Source organism: Capricornis sumatraensis, chromosome 3, assembly GCF_032405125.1.
Source record: "Capricornis sumatraensis isolate serow.1 chromosome 3, serow.2, whole genome shotgun sequence".
NCBI classification, from domain to species: domain Eukaryota; kingdom Metazoa; phylum Chordata; class Mammalia; order Artiodactyla; family Bovidae; genus Capricornis; species Capricornis sumatraensis.
Genome location: NC_091071.1, coordinates 3,247,537 through 3,266,913, shown reverse-complemented (window position 1 = coordinate 3,266,913; position 19,377 = coordinate 3,247,537). Strand labels below are relative to the sequence as shown.

Here is a 19,377-nt window from a genome sequence, read left to right as displayed (position 1 = left end):
CATGTCCGATTCTTTGTCCAATTCATTGTGACACCGTGGACTGCAGCAGGCCAGGCCTCCCTGTCCATCACCAACTCCCAGAGCTTGCTCAAACTCATGTCCATCGAGTCGGTGATGTCATCCAACCATCTCATCCTCTGTCGTCCCCTTCTCTTCCTGCCTTCAGTCTTTCCCGGCATCAGGGTCTTTTCCAATGAGTTAGCTCTTCGAATCAGGTGGCCAAAGTATTGGAGCTTCAGCTTCAGCATCAGTCCTTCCAATGAGTATTCAGGGTTGATTTCCTTTAGGATGGACTGGTTTGATCTCCTTGCCATCCAGGGGGCTCTCAAGCACTCTCAAGTCTTCTCCAGCATCAGTTCTTCGGCGCTCAGCCTTCTTTTTCCCTTAGTATATCCTTTATTAAACATTTTCAGGAACTGTGCGTTCTTAAACATTTTTTTGGAACTACGCAGTTTTCTGCCCGGTGGAGGCCCCCAGACTTCAGTTGTCCCAATCCTCAACTGTCAGGCATTTTAATTCGCCTTCTATTCTGTAATTTTCCTCCCTTCCTTTTGCTGCTGTGAGTAGCGTGATGATTCCTCTTGGAGAAAAATCTTTGTCTGCACCTCTGCTTTCCTAGGGGTTTGTTCCCAAGGCTGGAATTGCTGGTCCAGAACCAGATCGTTTTCATCATCAGGGTCCAGTGCCCCCTTTCCTAGAAGCTCGGACGAGTGACACCTCCTTCCCCGCAGGCATCTGTTGTCTTGTGGGTTCTTTTCTTTTCTTGGTTGCTGTGCTCGGGCTTTTCTCTCGTTGCAGGGGGTGGGGGGCTTCTCGCTGCAGTGTCCTCTCGATGTCGAGCATGAGCTCTAGGCGAACAGGCTTCAGTAATGGTGGCGCACGGGCCTAGCTGCTCCGCAGCACGTGGCATCTTCCTGGACCGGGGATCGAACCTGTGTCCCCTGCATCAGCAGGTGGATTCTTAACCACTAGATTACCAGGGGAGTCCTGTTGTTCAAGGTCGTTGTTTTTTTCTTTCATTTAAATAGTTCAGTACAAATTCCCACCCCCCACCCAAGAAGACAAACCTCTCTTGATCCTGCCAACTGGTGGGTTTTCAGTGGGGACCACGCAGGCCAAGGGGCCTCTGCGAAGGAGAGGGCTGAGGGTGGGTCACCAAGTTTGGGGGCCTCTGCCTGCTCTGGCCCGTCTTCTCGCTGCTGCCTGATTCGTGCGTTCATTTAGCTCCTTCCTGTATGCCCGGCAATATTGGGTACCAGCAGTGAACCAGGCTATCCGTGTGCAGCCCTCAGCACTGTTGGGGTGACAAGCGGGAGGCCCAAACAGTGGGAGGGGGACAGGGCAGGGGTGGGAAGGTGGTCTCCCATAGCAGATGGCCAGGGAAGCCCCTCTCAATAGGTGGGGGAGGGAGATTCTTCTGGGGAAAACCATGCCAGGCTCAAGGAAGAACACGTGCAAAGGCCCTGGGGTGACTGTTTGGCCCAGGGTAGAACAAAGGTGAGGCCAGGGACTGGAGGGGAGCCCAGAGGGGAGAGTGGTTGCCGGGAAGTGGGATCACTGTTGGGGAGGGGGTCATCTTTTATTCACTTGGCGTGAAATGAGGAGGATTTGAGTTGCACTGATAGGATCAGACCTCACTGCGGTCTCTTTGGGGGCTGTGCGGGGGGCTGATGCTGGGGTGAGGGCCGGGGTGGGAGACCCAGTAGAAGCTCCCGTCTGCATCCAGGCCCAGGGTGGTGAGGGGTGCACAGGTGCGGGCAGGTGGGTTCTGGGTGGAAGTCGGAGCCAGCAGGCTTTGTGAAGGGACTGCAGTTGGGTGTGTAAGGACGAGGCTGAGGGTTTTGACCCGAGTTGCTGGAAGAGAAGAAAGGTTTCTGAGGCGGGGAAGCAGTGGGAGGGGCGCATTCATGGGGAGCCTGGTGGCCGGCGTGGACTCAAGATGCTCCTGGTGGTGCCCTGCGGTGCCCCAGGCACTTTGCAGTGCAGGTCTGGTGGCCTGAGCGTAGGCTCTGTGATCCTGGGGTGGGGGGCGGCGTCAGGCTGGAGCGGGCGCTTGGGGGCGCTGGCGTGCAGGGGAGGGCCTAGGGGCCGTTTGACTCCGACGGTCACGGACAGACCCTGAGTGTTGGTGCTCTGCAGAGGGCCTGCAGGCCTGGGCTGTGAGTGGTCCTGGTCACTTCCTGGCGCCACTGGCCCTCCCGCTTCCCCACTCCCGCCCCACGCAGCCGCCCGTGGGCAGCAAGCATGGGTGTCCCAAGGCGAGCGGCCGTCCTTCCCTCCCTCCAGCACCGTAGTCTCTGATGGACGCTTGGTCCCGCGGAGGTTCCAGTGCATGTCGGGCCGGTTCCCAAGTCACCTCGCGTTGGTACAGCCGCAGGGCTGGGGTATTAGCTCAGGCTGCTGTAATATACACGTGCAGTGGGGTGGGGCAGGGGGACGAGTCTTGAGTAACAAGAGCATGTGTTCTCCTGACTCTAGAGGTTGGGCGTTCTAGATCCAGGTCTCAGCAGGGTTGGGTTGGTTCCTCCTGAGGCATCTCTCCTCAGCAGACCTGTGGACAGCTATCCTTTCCCTGTGGAATAGTTCCATGTGTGTCTGTGTAGCCAAACATCCCCTTTTATGATGATGCAGTCTCGCTGGATCAGACAGAGCCCACCCTGGCACCCTCACGTTAACTTGGTTCCCTCTTTAAAGGCTCTGCCTTCTGAGCTGTGATGGCGTTAGGGCTTTCCATGCGGACTTGGGGGCACGCAGCTGCTGCCCTCGGGCCACCAGGCTGCCCTCTGTGTCCTGGGGACCCCAGCGAGGCTGGTGCGTTGGAGGGTGAAGCAGCTGATGGAGTCACTGTGTGGTCCCCTCTGATGGTGCAGCTCTGCCCTGCCTTACCCAGCGACTGAGAAACTTACAGCTCGGAGGACCTCGAAGGGATTGGGGTGGGGTGTGTCACCTGGGGTATGGGCCACGTGCTTCAGTCTAGTGCCAACTGCTTGAGGCTGGTGGGGTTCACTGCTTTGTGGCCTCAGTGTCTGTCCCAACTCGCCGCTGGTGACATGTGATTGTGACTTGAGGGGGGCACTGCTGACGCCTAGTGGTGGAGGCGAGGACGTCTGCAGCAGACATTCGAGCCCACGGCCATGTGAATGGTGCCAGGGTTCAGAAGCCCTGATCTGGGCGATACACTTGCTAATGTTGACGTTAGGGAATTTTGCACGTTAGTTGTAAACAATATACTTTACCGGCACTTCCCAGGTGGTCCAGTGGCTAAGACTCCAGGCTCCCAGTGCAGGGGGACCGCGTTCGATTCCTGGACAGGGAGGTAGATCCCACATGCCCACAGCTAAAGGTTCTGCGTGCCACAGCTAAGACCCAGTGCAGCTAAATTAATAAATACTTTTAAAAACTTTAAAAAGAGAATGTACTTTTCCCCTCAGATACACACGGACCGTTCTCAAAAATTGATCATATGTTAGATCACAAAGGAAACATCAGTTGGAAAATGAAAACTCATATTATTTTAAAAAGACTGTGGAGAAATAGGTTCTCAGGGACCACCGCTGAGATCCTGAGTTGCTACAGCGTTTCTGAAGGGCAGTCGGAATATTAATAAAAGATAAACATACATACCTTGATCATGTTAATTGCACAGACAGGAATTTTCCGGAGATGGTGCCTATCTGTTCACTACCAAAAAAATCCCAAAAAAATCTGGAGCCACCTGAATGCCATCAGTGGGGGATTGTTAAGGCAAATTAAAAGCTTATCGATCCGAGAGAAAACTCGGCTGCTGTTCCTCGGTTTTGCTGCGTAAAATTGCTGATATTCTAGTGGTTCTGACTTACAGAAATAGCACTTTCTGTTCGAGTTCAAGCTACAGTATGAATGCATATTTTTGTGCTAATGCGGAGACACGTTGAGGAGCAACGAGCAGAGTGTGATGTGGTGTGTACTGATGGGTGCCGATTTCTGCTTGTGAAGGATGCCTGGGTGTTACCCGTGTTTGAATGTGTGTAAAAGTTTCTGGAACCACCTGCCACGCAGTGTCGGCAGAGGCATCCTCCGGGGAAGGGCCCAGGTGGTGGGAGGAAGGAGGCTTGTGTTTCAGGACACTGCTCTGGTTGGTCTGTGGTTTCTGTCGTGTGCACATGTGACTTTCGCAATTTACAGAACTTATCGTGGGGTTATTTTTTTTCTGATGGTGAAAACCACGCATAGTCCTTGTGGAAGATTTTCAGGACAGATAAGCAGAAAGAGTCGCCTTGTTAGAGTGCGGCTCTGCCGTTCTCGGCTGACTGCCTGCGCGTCTGTGAGCGGATGTGCTGTGAAGGACGGGACTCTGGCCCGTGTCCTCTTCCCAGGTGGGGGTCTGAGGCAGGTCGCCGAGGTGCCTGTGAGCCCGGCCCCCAGAGCGTGGGCTCATTTGCCTCCTCCCGCAGGCGCAGAGCGGGGCCCGCCCGTGCGGCCCTCGCTGGAGAGCCTCCTGGTGGCCAGCAGCCACGTGCTGAAGGAGGTGCTGGACGGCCCCTTCGTGGATCCACTCAAGAACCTGCGGCTTCCGCGCGAGCTGAACCCCAACAAGAAGTACAGCTGGATGCAGAAGAAGGATGAGCGGGTGAGGCGTCCCGGGTGTGGCTTGGGGGAGCGGGCTCGGGGGAGGACGAGGTGAGCCCAGGGAGGCTGCCTGGCCTGGGTCTTGGCAGGCTGCACGCCTGGGGGAAACAGTTGCAGGCCCAGATTCTGCTACCACCTTGCGGGGCGGTCCCCAGCGAGTTGTCTCCTCTTCCCGGCCTCCGTGTACCACGTAATCACGTGTCAAGGGTGTGTCCCATGGGCAGCAGCTTGGGGGTTCGGGGAGAGCAGATGTGTGCATGACAGATGCCGGCCCTGCCCGAGTGGTGCTTGCGGGCCACCTCGGCCTGGACACGGCCCCACAGGGTTGGCTTTCCGGTCCCTGGCGTGCACACGGGGAGTCTTGGTGAGGGTGAGGGTGGCATCCCTGCTGCGAGACCCCACGCTCACCCGCCACTCCCCACAGATGTACGCCATGAAGTCCTCCCTGGAGAGCATGGACGCCATGGAGCTGGACTTCCGGATGCGGCTGGCGGAGGTGCAGCGCCAGTACAAGGAAAAGCAGCGCGAGCTGGTGAAGCTGCAGCGGCGTCGTGATTCCGAGTGAGTGCGCCCGCCGCCCGCGGCCCGGGCTCTGTAGGCGCCGCGCTCAGGAGGTCCGCCGTGCAGGCCGCCAGGTGTGCGTGGCCCCCAGTGACGTGTGCGCTCCATGCGCCCCCTTCTCCGCGCCCCCCCCACCCCCAGGTTCACAGCCCAGCGTGTGATTCTCTTTAAGGGACAGGCGCGAGGAACCCCATAGAAGCTTGGCACGCAGAGGCCCTGGCAGGCCGCGGAAACGGACCCACGCCCTGAGCGCCCTGTCGCCCCCCCGCAAGAGAGGGAAGAGCCGCATCCATAGCGGAAAGTAAGGCTGGCCCCTCGGTGGGTCGGGGACTGGCACAGAGCTCGGAGGGGAGGCGCGCGGGCCCACGCGGGGCCTGTGTCGGCGCCGGGGACCTGGCGTCCCTCAGGCTCTGACCCGCCGGGATCGGCCGCTCGCAGGCAGCACGGCGCGCTGCCCTGGGCCGGCCAGGAGGGCGAGCGTGGAGCGGACAGGCACACTCACCCCAGCCAGCAAGTCGAGCGTCACCCCAGAGTCAGGCCCGTCTCCCTGCTGCTCCGGCGTCGTCTGCGGCGAGGGCCTGCTTCCCTCCGTGCTGGGCGGTGTCACTGCCGGGCTCCTGGCGCATTGTGCCCGGGGTGCTCCCTGTGACCGGGGCCTCCGCCTCCATGCACGCTGGGGAGAGCCTCCTTGGAGCCACATGTGGCCGGAGTGAGAGCGTTTCCTCTGGGTTAGCTGTGGATAGAGGAATGGTGCTGTGGTTTCCCTGGGCCCCTGTAGCACGCCTCAGCCAGGGCCAGCAGGGCTGGCGGCCAGCAGGGCTTGGGTGAGGAAGCAGAGGGGCCACGGGGCACCTTCACAGCCGCAGGAGAGGCCGTGGTCTTCTCAGGAGAAGATAGCCCCAAGAGCCCCCCGTCTTGCATTTAAGCTTGGATGTCCCTGACTGACCAGAGGATGCAGAGAGAAATACCCTGTTACCAGCCACAGGTGGGTGGGGAAAGCTGCTCCTGGAGGAGCGAGCAGAGGCTGGGGCTGCCCGCACGTGGAGCTGCTGGGTAGGAGCGCAGACCCCGGAGGTGGGTGCGCCTCCTGCCGAGTGCCAGGTCTGTGCGCCCTGCGACCTTGGGCCTGGTGTTAGCTCTTCTAGGTGAGCGCCTTCCTCTCTAAAGAGCAGTATGTGGAACCAAGTGTTGTTTTATAGGTAAAATACAAAGCACAGACATGGACTGAGACACATAGTAAAGACCAGGGAAAAGTTACTTCTATCTTACTGTTACTTGTGAGGCTTTAGTGTCAAGCTGGCCACCGGGACCGTGGCCTGACTGCTTGTGCTGCTCGGGTATAGCACACGAGTCGCTCCTCCTTCACAGCAGCTCTTGATCGTAACCCCTGCCCCATCCTGGTGGATGTCCGTGGCATTTCTGATCCGTGTTCTTGGCATGCTTGGGTACAGAGGTCTCTGACCGTGACAAGATGTGTGTGTGTGTACGTGGAGGAGTATGAGAGAGAAAGGGGCCGGCAGAGACACTGCTTTCAAGAAGTTCTTTTTTTTTTCCCCCCATTAAACGCTCATTCTGCCTCCTTCACAAGTGTCCCAGAGTCCTGGCACCACAGTGCTTCAGACCCGTCAGTCTGCATCACAGTCTGCTTCAGCATCCAGAGCCCACTCTTCAGGGCCATAAGGGCGGATCCCCGGCCCGAATGCTGCCTGGCCGGGGCGCTGACCACTTTCATGTCTGGGTTTCAGGCTGAGCAGCAAGCCCCTGCTGACCTCAGACGACTTCGAGCTGGGAGCGGGGATGAGGAAGAGACACAAGGGGCCTGAGGAGGACCACGACACCCTCGGCGGAGCGGGGAAAGCCCGGGGGAGGAACCAGCCTTGGGACGAGCACGAAACCTCGTCAGACTTCATGAGTCAGGTTGGTCGCCTCGTCCTTCAGGTGTGCTGTTGGCTTGGGGCAGAGGGTCTGACAGGGCTGCTGGGGCTCACACACCCCCTGTTGCACAGACACTTTTGGGATACACTGATCTGTGGAATCACTATGGATAAAATGGAATAGTAACCTGGGTGCAAACACTTGTTGAGGGTGGTTGCCTTAGTGCCAGAGCCACTCCTCCAATCCTGGTCATTGGGCACAGCAGGAAAGTAAGGCCCAGGGGAGGTCAGAGAGCTGGCAAAGTAACACAGCCCCAGGTGGCGCTGAGGCTGAAAGCCCGTCCTGTGTGTGTGCTCCGTGACCCTCTGCTGAAGCGCAGAGGAGAGACTGCAAGTTCTCACCCCAATAGTGCAATTATTCAGTTGTTTCATGTATAATTATTTAATGAGCAGCTTCACCATTCTGGAGTTTGAAGAAACAAGGGCTTGATGCCATTGTAATTTCCTCTGGGAACTCTCCTGAGGTAAAGGGGTGAGCGCCAACGCCTTGAATTTTCTTGTTTCTGCAGAGCATTGAAATCACCCACTTGAAGGCCCTTATTGCTGAATACTAACATACCTTGTCATCCCTCCCAGAAAAGCCCTGTGGGAGGGGGCTGTTATGGTTGATTCAGGCGTCAGAAAGGACCTACATAGGGGAGAGTGGGTCCGTGGGGAGGGGAAGAGAGCCAGTTTGTAGTCTGTACGTCAGCACCCTTTGTACTCTCGAACCGTGAAGGGCACTCTTGTTGTCTAATTGACACTATCCCAACTTTTTCCCTCCTTATGAAATGTTACCTGATTAGAGAGAAAATAGCAATGAAATGTTCAAATGAGGACCATTGAAGCTGCATGTTTCAACAGCAAATGACTCCAGCTGATGGGAGGCGCGCAAGCAGGAATTTATCTGTGAAATCTCTAATCATTCTTTCTGCTTCAGGCGTCCAAGGCACACTCAAGGCATTTTCTTGGCAGCTTCAGCCCATTTAGCTGGATGGCCTGGTTTAGGCTGTGAGGCCATCTTCATCACCTGCTTTAGGCAGCTGAGATAAGCAGATCAGCTGTGCTGCGATCTGGTTTTCCATCTTTGGGTTCATTCCTCCTCCCTTAATCCAGCCACCTTCTCCCCCTTGGCTCCCTGGCAGCGCTGTTTGTTTGCGGCGCTCCCCCCTAGGAAGCACAGCAGCACAGCCAGCCGGCGGCGAGGATAACTGTAACCACAGTAACAGCTCTTTAATAAGTGCTTCACGTGGCTTTTCCCAGTTCATCTTCAGCACAACCCAGTGCTGCCTGTGCGTGATCACCCCCATTTTACAGAGTAGAGGAACTGAGGCTAAGAGGAATTTAGCAGCGTGTCAGAAAGCCACAGAGGCGGGGAGGAGGAGGCCAGGTTCGTCTGAGCTCGTGCACTGAGACCCACTGTGGGTGTCAAATGTCTTAACCCCACGACTTCCCAACTTCCCTTTCCAGCTAAAGATTAAGAAGAAGAAGATGGCTAGCGACCAGGAGCAGTTGGCAAGCAAGCTAGACAAAGCCCTCTCCCTCACAAAGCAGGACAAGTTGAAGTCGCCCTTCAAGTTCTCCGATGGTTCTGGGGGGAAATCAAAAGCGAGCGGGGGCTGTGGCAGGTACTTGACGCCCTACGACAGCCTGCTGGGCAAGGACAGGAAGGCGCTGGCCAAAGGCCTCAGCCTGTCTCTGAAAGCCTCGCGAGAAGGTAAACACAAAAGGGCCGCCAAAGCCAGGAAGATGGAGGTGGGCTTCAAGGCCAGAGGCCAGCCCAAGTCGACCCACTCCCCCTTCGCCTCGGAAGTGAGCAGTTACTCCTACAGTAAGTAGTGGGCCGCGCCGCCTCAGGGCTGTTCTTCCTCCCTTTCCTTCCTTTCCTCCTCTTTCTGCCTCGAAAGCTCGATGGTCTCTGGTGATGGTCTCTTTTTCTGCTTCGGCGCCGGTACCAGGCCGGAAACGGAGGTGGTTGAGATGCAGGGGCACTGTTCTTTGGGCGGCCACCTGTGATTGGTGGGTACTCGTGATTGGCAGGCGGGTGGGAGCGGAAGTCCGCCAGCCCCCCTGTACCCGCCTTCTGTTGGTCCGCGCTAAGGCCATCGGTGTGGAGGCCTTGTGCTACAGAGTTGGCGGTTGCTCAGCCTAGAGCGGTCGCTCGTGAAAACCATAGAGCTGGCGGGGTCGCTCCCGCCCTCAGGCAGCTGCCAATCCTCGAGGTCCGTGTTAGTGGGGAAAGCGTCTGTGGCGCGCACACCAGGGCGGCCTCTCCTATTGTCTTTGCGACCGCCCTCCACGTGGTTACCGGGTTTGTTTCTGAGGATAGATGCTGAGGCAGGGCCCAGCCCATCAGATTCAGCGGCGCGGGATGGCCCGTCGCGATGGGCGCTGCCTATTTGCTGCCTGGGCGGCAGCCGCCCTCCCCATGCTGCTTTCGGACCCCTGAAACGTAACAGCTGGTCGCGCTGAGGGGCCGAGTTTACGCGGAGCCTGCGGCCTTGGCTCTTCTTGTCTGAGAACTGGGGGAGCGTGGGTTTCCGGAGCCCGGACGGCCTTGTCCCCACCCCCGTCCCCGACGCCCGTCCGCTGGCCCAGAGTCCGCCGCCTGGCGCCTAATAGGTGCTCAGTAAGTACCTGGGCGAAACGCGTAATGCCAGGATGCGTGGGTGCCGAGGGCTGTTTCCGCCGCAGCAAGGCCGGGGAGGGGCTGTTTGCCTCCAGGCATCTGTCTGCGGGTTTCTTCGAGGGGGACCCCAGGCCGTGACTGGGGTAGAAAGCTTTCTGTTTGGTGACTGCGTGCGTCTGTGTGACTGGGCCTTTGATCGGCTCTGCCTATGCCTAGTTCATGGGGTCGGGGCGGGGAGGGGTAGGTGATGACTGTTAAGGGCAAGAAATGGTGTGTGTTCTTAAGGAAAGAAAGTCTCTGTAGAGTTAAGATACCATGGCCTGCCCCCCCCCCCCCCACCCGAGCGCTGTCCAGAGCCCTAAGTGAGCTCCCTGGGTGGGTAAACAGCTGGGAGAAGGCATCTGGCACGAGATGAAGCTGCTGCTGGTGTCTTTGGATTCTAACGTTTCTGGTTTTGGTTGCCCTTGGTCTCCAGCCTTGATGCTCATGGCTGTGGGGGTGAGGATCTACTTTTGTGCCTAATGTCCCCTGGGTGGGCTCGGAGGCCGAAATGCCTCAGATTCAGGTGGGTGTGAGCTGAGCGGCACTGCCCAGGCCCCTGGCCGCCTCACACCAGTTCTAAAGACTTGTCGCTCCGAAGGAGAAGGGAAGAGCTTTCCTTTGCTTGTTCTGGAATATCACAGAGAGAGCAGGGATTGCTTTTCCTTTGATCTTTCAGTGGGTGTGGCCTGGCTGGTGGTGGAAGGATCCTCTGCTCTCCCCCGCTTACAGGGGGATGAGGTGGGGTTCAGGCTAGAGTCCAGAGATAAGCTGAGGTCTTTGCAGGGGGGAGGGGGGACTCAAGGCTGCCAAGTCCACTGTGGCAGATATGTGTAGGCATGCTAAGCAGTGTTCAGATTGCTCATCTCTGTTACTCTCTTGTCTAAAACTGCACTGTTCAGTTGAGAGAAGTGGGTTAATGCTGCCACAGGGTGGTCAGGAGGCCTGTCTGCAGTTAGCTGGTGGCTGTGATGTGAGAGAGAGTGGAGAGAGTGGCTGGCTGTGGAGAGAGTGCGTCTCTTCTGTTTTTCACGTTAGTCTTTTTGCCTTTCCGGTAAATGCATGCAAGCAGGGTCACGAAGAGGTCAAGGTGTTTCCTAGCTTTGAGATGCTGTACCAGGAGGAGATGGGCAGAGAGAACGTCGCCCTCCTGCGCTTTCACTGTGGGTTGTAGGGATCTGGTGGCTTGCTTGGTGGGTTCTGGTGGGAAGCCAAGTTGGTCCTTGTCACGCATGGACTTGTCCAGCCCAGCAAGTGGCTTCAAGAAGGACAGGATGGAGCACACGGGAGGGAGAGCTGTGGCTGGGCGACGGGCAGAGGCGTGTCCTCGTCCCACCCAGAGTTGCCAGACCACCCTGCAGTTGGGTGTTGAGTGGAAAGCATAGATGTTGGAGGAGGCAGCCAGAGAACCCTGCCCCTCAGAATACACACGCGTGCGCGTGCGCGCGCACACACACACACACACACACACACACACTCTCCCTCTCTCTCTCTCTCTCTCTCTCTCTCTCTCTCTCTCTCTCTGTCTCACTCCCTCCTTCTCTTGGACTTGGGGAGGACAGATGTGTTTGTAACGCTCCCCATCTTTGGAACGGATTTGATGAGGTGAAGGGATTACAGCCTTTGGCTTCAGATCCTTTCTGTCTGATGGAATCTTGCTCACCAACCTCTTGTGTAGAACAGACCAAAGTGGTGTGAGTCTGCCTGGGGAGGGATTGGAAGGAGCCAGAACTGTGCCCACTTGACACCCCCCTCCCCAAAGCCTCATGCAGCTCCAAGGCTGGAGACGTGTGGGAGGCCAGAACCAGCGTGCTGGTCACCCGGCTCTGATAAGAAACGGGGTAGGGCTGGGATCCACAGTGTCATTCGTCAGATGCCACTGTGCTGACTGCTGAGCAGGAAGCTGGGTTGTGAGTCTTTACACGCTTGCCCCGAATACTACTGCGAGCTGGTGTTCTGGGAAAGAAGGGCTTTACCTGAGTCCTTCCCTTCTTAGGCTGCTTCCCTCCCTACAGGGAGCTGGCTGCAGTCCTGTGGGGTGGACTGGACTCGGCAGTGACCTCCCCGCACAGGGCAGAGACCTTCCTGAGAGTGGGGCTCCTGCCTCCTGCAGGGCCGGGAAAGACTGCTCGCCCTGTGGCCGTGTGGTGGGTGGTGCTGGCAGCAGCGACGGCCCAGCCAGGGCCTGGGTCCAAACCATGCAAGATGGGTTGTGTGGGGCCTGCGGCTCAGAGGCCTCCCAGGTGAGAGATGAGGCCAGATGGGGAAGAGCGCGCCAGGCGGTGGAACTCTGCCGGTTCCATGGCCGGTGGGCGTTTGGACCTTGGTTCCGGCACGTGGCAGAGTGTCCTCAAAGGCGCCAAGGCTAATGGAAGAGACCCTAGCCCCCTCCCTCCCCTGGCTCTGTGACTTATCTTTATTAAAAACTACTTTGACTGCAGATACGGATTCAGAGGAAGAGGAGGAATTCCTGAAGGACGAGTGGGCTGCCCAGGGCCCCTCCGGCTCCAAACTGACACCTTCCCTCCTGTGCGGCATGGTGGCGAAGAATAGCAAGCCAGCCGGCGGCCCCAAGCTGACCAAGAGGGGCCTGGCGGGCGCCCGGACTCTGAAGCCCAAGCCGGCCGCCGGCAGGAAGCAGCCGTTTTGTTTGCTGCTTCAAGAGGTCGAGCCCCGTTCCTCCTTCAGCGATTCCTCGGAGGACTCATTTGACCAAGGTTACTAGCTCCAAACACAAAATAACCTTCCATGTTTCCTATCGAGCGAGTGAGTGCGAGAGCGAGAGCGGAGCGCGAGCGCAGGGAGGGCGGCCGGGAGCCGCTGGGATGGCCCGGCCAGGTGGCCGTCCGGGTCTTGGCAGCGTAGCCTGCTGTATCAGCCTGGGTCCTTTTATTTTTGTTTTTATTTGTACCTGTATCATTGTGATAATACCATTGGCTGGCTCTTTTTGAGCTTTTATACGGACTGTTTCTAGTCTTCTTCCCTCTCCCACCTCCGCCCGCCCGCCCCCCTACCCTTGCCTTCCCACCCCCCGGACCGCAGGCCTGGGTGGGTCCTCCTGGCGTGGCCGTGGCTGCGGAGGCCTCCCAGGGGACGTTTTGTAAATGGAATTCTGTCGTGTGGGCGTGTGACTTGATGTTTGTACCGCGATTTTGGTAATACCAAGCTTTATTAAACATACCGAGTTCATTTTTAACTAAACCCGTGTGCCTTGTCTCTCTTGCTGTGTCCTGACTGGACCATTAGGTTGCCGCTTCCTTCATTTGTTCCCCCCTCCCCCCCCACCCCCACCCCCCCACCCTCACCCCAGAAGGGGGTAGATGGAACATCGCAGTCTGCGTTCTCTATTATTCAAATATCCCTGGGAGCTGTCGGCATGCCTTTCATTTCCCAGGTTTAAAGTCAGCTGCTGTCACCTCAAGCTTCATCTTTTCTTTTCTTTTTTAAGCTGCTTGTTTGTCTTTTGTTTTCTTAAAGCTTTTTATGCAACAGTGGTTAAAAAATACTTGCAAACGCTCGTTTTCTAACACGTGTTTCTGCTTTGGAGGGCATATAGGCAGTGCAGGATCAAGAGCACTCTGCGTCCCCGGGTTTTGTTGTGAAATCCCAAGGCTTCATTGCCTTGTTAGGGGCAGAGCTCAGAGGAGCCCCAGGAGTCCCAGGCTGGTCTGCCCCCCCCGGCCTCACTTAGGCAGAGAGGGTTGGTTTCAGCGACCCTGTGAGCTCCCTGGTAGACTGACTGGTCTCAGTCTTCCAGAACCTCCACTCCCAGATGTCCTGAGGTGGGGGTTACGGTTTGCTTCAGGGCAGACCCCTTTCAGGGACCCCAGAGCTGGGCGGGGATTGCAGTGCCTTGGGGGTCTGAGCCTGACTGGGAAGCGTTTGGATGATCAGGAGAGGGTGGAGCCAGGGCCTCGGGGCTCAGGCTCCCTGCGCGGCCGCCACACCTGAGCGAGCACAGCCTGGGGCGTAGGTCTCCCGCCTGCCTCGTCTTGCGAGGCCTCTGTGGACACGTCTGGCTGGTTCCCTATTCCCCTCTCGCCTTCCCGGGGCTGGGTCCCCACGCCTCCTCCCCTTCAGAGGCCAGAGTTCCAGCTTCCAAGGTTTGGAGCTCTCCCGCCCTAGCCCAGAGCCCACAGAGAAGCAGGCAGGATCCCAGATCTGGTAGCCAGGGGCCCACCCACCAGAACCAGACCCAGCATCAGACAGAGCCCGTGCAGGGGGCAGGCGGGTCTCCGCTGCACCCAGACCGCTGGTCAGGTCTCCAAAGGGATATTTGGGTAATAGGGCCTTCCTGACGCCTGGTACTAAAACACCTAACTGGCTTGGCTTCTCTGGTGTGTCTGCTTTCTCCCCCCAGCAGCTTGGCCATACCTTCACCCTTGACCCCTCCCCATGACGCTTTGAATGTCTGTTTTGGTCTCTCGCATTTGCTCTCACGCTGCACTCTGGACGCACAGCGAAGGCTGGGAGTAGGGCAGACGCGCAGCGGGTCACTGAGCTTGGGTGCGAGCCGGGCTCGTTGCTCCGTAGGTAGGCACAACCCCTTTCTCTGTGTCCCCTCTGCACCCCCCACCCCTCGGGGTTTGCCCCCATCGGCTATGGCAGCAGCGGATCACTTTGGCATTTACGGATCGGGTTTTGAAAAACCAAGTGACAAGAGCCAACCCCCACATATTGAGCCAACAGGTGGTTTTTTTTTTTCCCCTGGGGAAAAGTTTTTCTGCATTTCCTCAGGTTTCTTTGTTGGGACTTTTTCCTCCCCCTGCCCTTGGCAAGCTCTGTCGCCTCAGGTGTGGATAACTCCAGAAAGGCTCCTTGGTCCCGAGACACCTTCCCTCTCTCAGCTTCCCCTACCTCCTTGGGCTCTGGCCTGAGCAGGCTGGCCACCCTGGGAGGGAGCCAGGGCGGGCCCGCAGGCTCGCGGAAGCAGGAGATGGGAAAGGGTCTCGGGAGACCAGAGTGACCCAGGCGGCATTTCTTTTGTGGAAGACATGCCCTTTCTTTTGGCCTTTTGCTTTCCAAACATTCTTCCGTCTCACAGTGCTGGGTTCAGGCCACTCCTGGCTTTCTGGGATCCAATGCAGACATTCCAGACATCCAGAAACCCAGAGCCAGAGCGAGAACCCTGGGTGGGAGAGAGCCGGAGTCTCCACGCCTGAGCAGCCCCACGTCCCACCCCATGCCCCTCGCCCCCGCCCAGCCAGCCCCCTGCCCGCCACCCTGCTCAGATTGGCCAAGCCCCAAGGTGGAGGGGGGCCTGCCCGAAGCGGGGGACCCAGGCGCTGCCAAAAGTCTGCCTACACTTAGCCTGCTTTGCCGCTGTGGCCCACTGGGCGGAGACAGAACCATGTGACGTCCGCAATGTGAATGGATCGCAAGTGTGCACTGCCTGCCTGCCGCCTGCCCGCCCCGCCAGCCTCCATCCCGCTGCCCCCATCGCTCAGGGAGCCGGGTCTCCGTCCGCTCACCCCTCCTAACAGCCCTCCTCTCTCTCTGCCTCCTTCCTTTCTCAGCCCCTTCCGGGCCTCCCTCAAGCTCTCGTCCGCCTCCCTCACCGAGGGCTCCCTCGGCTGGGACAGGCGAACCAGACCCCCCCAACCCCACCCCCCGTCCTCCCTGGCACCCCCAAGGCCACCTCTTTGGGCCGTTCGCTGCAGCACAGCAAGCAGGCGGCCTGGGGGCGTTGGCAGGAGAATGTGGAGTTGGCCACCATCTAGGGCTCACCCGCCCCTGGACCCCGACTCCCGGCCCCCAGACGGTGCAGAGAGGCAGTGGCTCATAGTCCTCCTTCCTCTTCTTGTTGGTGAGTCCCCTCCAGGCTCCCAGCGCCCCGGGCAGACGGGCACCTCCTTGGCCACAGCACCTCATGGGCAGACAGGCCAGGTGCCCTCCCACCCACCGCCCTGGTGGGGTCAGCTGAGCTGTCTCCCCAGAAAGGCGGGGAAGCTGGCCTGCACCTCCAGGCCGTCTCTCTCTCTGGCGGAGGACTTAATTCAGGTGCACGGAAGGTCACCTTCCCTGGTTCGGCCTCCAGCTGCACTGCCCGCCCTGCCTTTGTGCTGATGGTCCGAGGTGGGCCAGTTCTTGGGGAGAAGCGCCTTTCTGTCTCACCACCCAGCGAGGTGGGCTGGGGCTCCCCGAGAGTCTCTTTCCCACTAGGCCGTGGGCGGTGAGCTGCCAGCCCCGGGTTCGAGTCCTGCTCTGCTGCCTGAGCACCTGACTGTGCGGAGCAGAGTGGGCCGACCGGCCCTGCGGCTCCCTTCCCGCTTCCCGGCCCCGGAGGTGTAGCAGGGCTGTGGCCCCCTTGGCTGAGCTGAGCTGAGATTCTCACAGATAAGGAAACAGTAGCTCAGAGAGGACTGTGGATTTGCCTCAGGCTTCCCCAGGGTGCTGGGCCTCAGCTGTGGACCCCAGAGGCCGTTGAGGGTTGCCGTCATGGGAGCCCCCTACCCACTCCGAGATGAGACCGAACTCCACCTTCTCCTGCTGCCAGCCGACCCCCAGGCCTCCCGCGGGCAAGACCGCCCCCTGCCCGCCCCCACACACCCTGGGGCCAGCGCCCGGCCTGCGCCCTCAGGGTCCTCCCGCCCCCCTGCCCCCTGCCTGCCCTCGCCTCCCTCCTCCTCCTCCTCCTGCTGCCTCCTCCCCCAGCTTTCACGTGTGTGTTGGGTTGTGTGTGCGCGTATGTGCGCGTGAGACCGTGGAGAGCGCTGTCTCCAGTCCTCGTCTGTGTGTCCGTCCCCGCCCCCCACAGCACAGGTGCATGTTGGTGCTCCCCTGCAGGAACACTCGACTCCCAAAGCCGCCGCCCACCTCTGGGCTGCCCAGGACGCCGAGGTCTTGGGCTGGCTTTGAAGGCTGGGGGCGGCGGGGGGCCGGGAGGCGCGTGGGCTGGAGCCGCGGCCCCCTCGCTGGCGGCGCGGGGGGGCGGCGCCGGCCGTGGCCAAGGCTCTGACTCGTTCCCTGTTTTCTGCACGCCAGATGAGAGCTCCGAGGAGGAGGACGAGGACGATGAGCTGGAGGAGGACGAGGCTGCGGGCGGCTGTAGGCTGGGCGCCCGGGAGCGGGCCCTGTCGCCGGGCCTGGAGGAGAGCGGGCTGGGCCTGCTGGCGCGCTTTGCAGCCAGCGCCCTTCCCAGCCCCACCGTGGGGCCGTCCCTGTCTGTGGTGCAGCTGGAGGCCAAGCAGAAGGCCCGCAAGAAGGAGGAGCGGCAGAGCCTGATGGGTGAGTCCCGGCGGTGGGTCCCACTGCCCCGCCTGCAGGAGGGGCTCAAGAGAAGGACGGGAACTCTGCCTGCAGGGCCGGGCCAGGCCTGGGCGGACGGCCCTGGTGATGGGGGACCCCTGGCCTGCCGCTCCCTGGGGAGGGGTCTCCAGAGCTGTGCCATGACCTTCATTGGTGATGCTCCCAGCAAACAGGACCTCGGCACCCAGAGGCAGCTCTGGGGTCTGCAGAGGCCTCAGATCTGCACGCTGGGGGCTGTGGGAGCCCACCGGAGGCCCCTGGCTCAGCCCAGGGGTAAGGGAGACCACTGCAGGTTGGCGACACCCAGGCTGAGCCAGGAGAGAAAAATGGGAGCTGGCTAAGGTGATGTAGGCGAAATCGAGGTGCACGTGGAAGGAACAGGCCGCACAAAGCTCTGGAAGAAGGGGAAGCTCTTGACACTTAGGGCAGTAGGCGGTTTATTCAGTGAGATGAGTTGGCCCACACAGGGCAGATTTTGTGGGCCTGGGGTTGCAATCCAGCGGAGGTCATTAGTGGTGCCAGCTTACCATCCCGCTGCCCGACTGGGCACACAGAGGCAGCGGGTACCAACACTTGGGCAGGAGGCCCAGCCGTGTCCTGGCCTCACGTCCCTCTTCTTTCTGCGTCTCCAGTCGTATCTCTGTCTTCTTGGGACAGACAGACACCTTGGGACCTTCACCAGGGGTTGGTGTTTGAAACCAAGATGGCTCCACATGTGTTTGGGGTGTCAGCTCCCCTTGCCCTTTTCTGAGCCTTGGTGGTACACATTGGGCCCTCCTGGCAGGGGCTGGGTCATGGGAAATGGGCCCTGCTTGCTACCCTGCCACCCCGACCCCCCGGCCTCTCCCAGCTGCCCTGACTTCACGCACCCCAGAGCGCATTCCCAGTGGCCCGCACCACCTCCCGGGACCACATCTGTTCAGGGCTGGATGGTCCAGTGCTTTCTGTGCTGAGAAACATTCCACTTGTCAGGACGGACCACAGTTGGTTTCTTCATTCACCTGCTCAAGGGCTTCGAAGGACACCTGGGTGGCACCCTAGTTCTGGCAGCTTTCACTGAAGCTTCTCTAGACTTCTGTGTGCAAGCTTTTGTCTGGACATGTTTTCAGCTCCTTTGGGTAAATACCAAGGAGTGTGATCACTAGATTATATGCATATGTTAAGATCGCGCTTAGTTTTTTAAGAAACTGCCAGACTGTCTTTCGAAGTTAACTGCACCAATTTGCAGTCCCACCAGCAGTGAACGCGAATTCCTGTGGCTCAGCATCCTCACCAGCGTTTGGTGTTAGTGTTTTGGATTCTGGACATTCTCATTGTTTTAATTTGCATTTTTCCTAATGATATGCTGTGGAGCATCTTTTCATATGCTTATTACTTGCTATCTGCATATCTTCTTTGGTGAAGGGTCTGTTAAGGTTTTTGTCCCGTTCTTAAATTGGGTTATTTAATTTAAATCTTAGCACTGAGCTTTAAGGGTTCCTTTTGTATTTCAGATAACAGTCATATGTGTCTTTTGCAAATATTTTCTCACTAGGTCTCATCTTTTCATTCTCTTGACAGTGCTTTTCACAAAGCAGAAAATTTTAATTTTACCGAAGTCCAGCTTATCAGTTCTCTCTCTCTTTTTTTAATGGATTGTGCCTTTGGTTTTGCATCTAAAAATTTACTGCCGTACCAGAGGCCATCTGGACTTTCTCCTGCATCGTCATCTAGAAACCTTGTATTTTTGCAGTGCAAGTTTAGGCCTGTGGTCTGGCATGAATTAATTTTTGGGAAGGGTGTAAGGTCTGCGTCCAGGTTCTGTTTTTTTTGCATGTGGATGTCCGCTGGCTCTAGCACCGTTTGTTGGAAAGATTCTCTCTTTTCCATTGTATCGCCTTTACTCCTTTGTCAAACATTATCTGACGGGTTTTATGGTAGTCTGTGTCTGGGCTCTCTATGCTGACCCATTGACCTGTCTGTCTGTTTTTTTGCCAGTATCTCCCTGTCTTGATTATTCCACCTTTACAGTAAGTCTTGAAATGAGTTACCTTCCGTCCTCTGACTTTGTTCTTATCTTTAAATATTGAGTTGGCTGTTGTGGGCCTTTTGCCTCAATATGCAAACTTTAGAATTGATATCTATAAAACAACTTGCTGCATTTTTTATTGGGTTTATTACATTGAGTCCATAGATCAATTTGGAAAGAAATGACACTTTAACAGTATCAATTCTTCCTGTCCCTGACAATGGAATAGCTTTGATTTCTTTTATCAGATTTTTTTTAATAGTTTTCCTCATTTGGATCTTTTACATATTTTGTTAACTTTAACTTACTTCATTTTGGGGATTGTTAGTGTAAGTATTACCATGTTTTAAATTTCAGATTCCCACTTGTTC

General features: G+C 57.8%; 1 protein-coding gene across 1 annotated transcript in view; it reads left to right on the top strand.

The window, feature by feature from the left end:
* Window positions 1-19,377, top strand: part of TNRC18 (trinucleotide repeat containing 18) — an 80,792-nt gene that overhangs the window by 38,813 nt on the left and 22,602 nt on the right. The window contains exons 11-17 of the mRNA XM_068967339.1: window positions 4,434-4,609; window positions 5,033-5,169; window positions 5,342-5,470; window positions 6,915-7,086; window positions 8,553-8,913; window positions 12,192-12,467; window positions 16,735-16,977. Of these exons, the coding sequence (XP_068823440.1) occupies window positions 4,434-4,609; window positions 5,033-5,169; window positions 5,342-5,470; window positions 6,915-7,086; window positions 8,553-8,913; window positions 12,192-12,467; window positions 16,735-16,977 (1,494 nt within the window). The remainder of the gene's footprint in view (window positions 1-4,433; window positions 4,610-5,032; window positions 5,170-5,341; window positions 5,471-6,914; window positions 7,087-8,552; window positions 8,914-12,191; window positions 12,468-16,734; window positions 16,978-19,377) is intronic.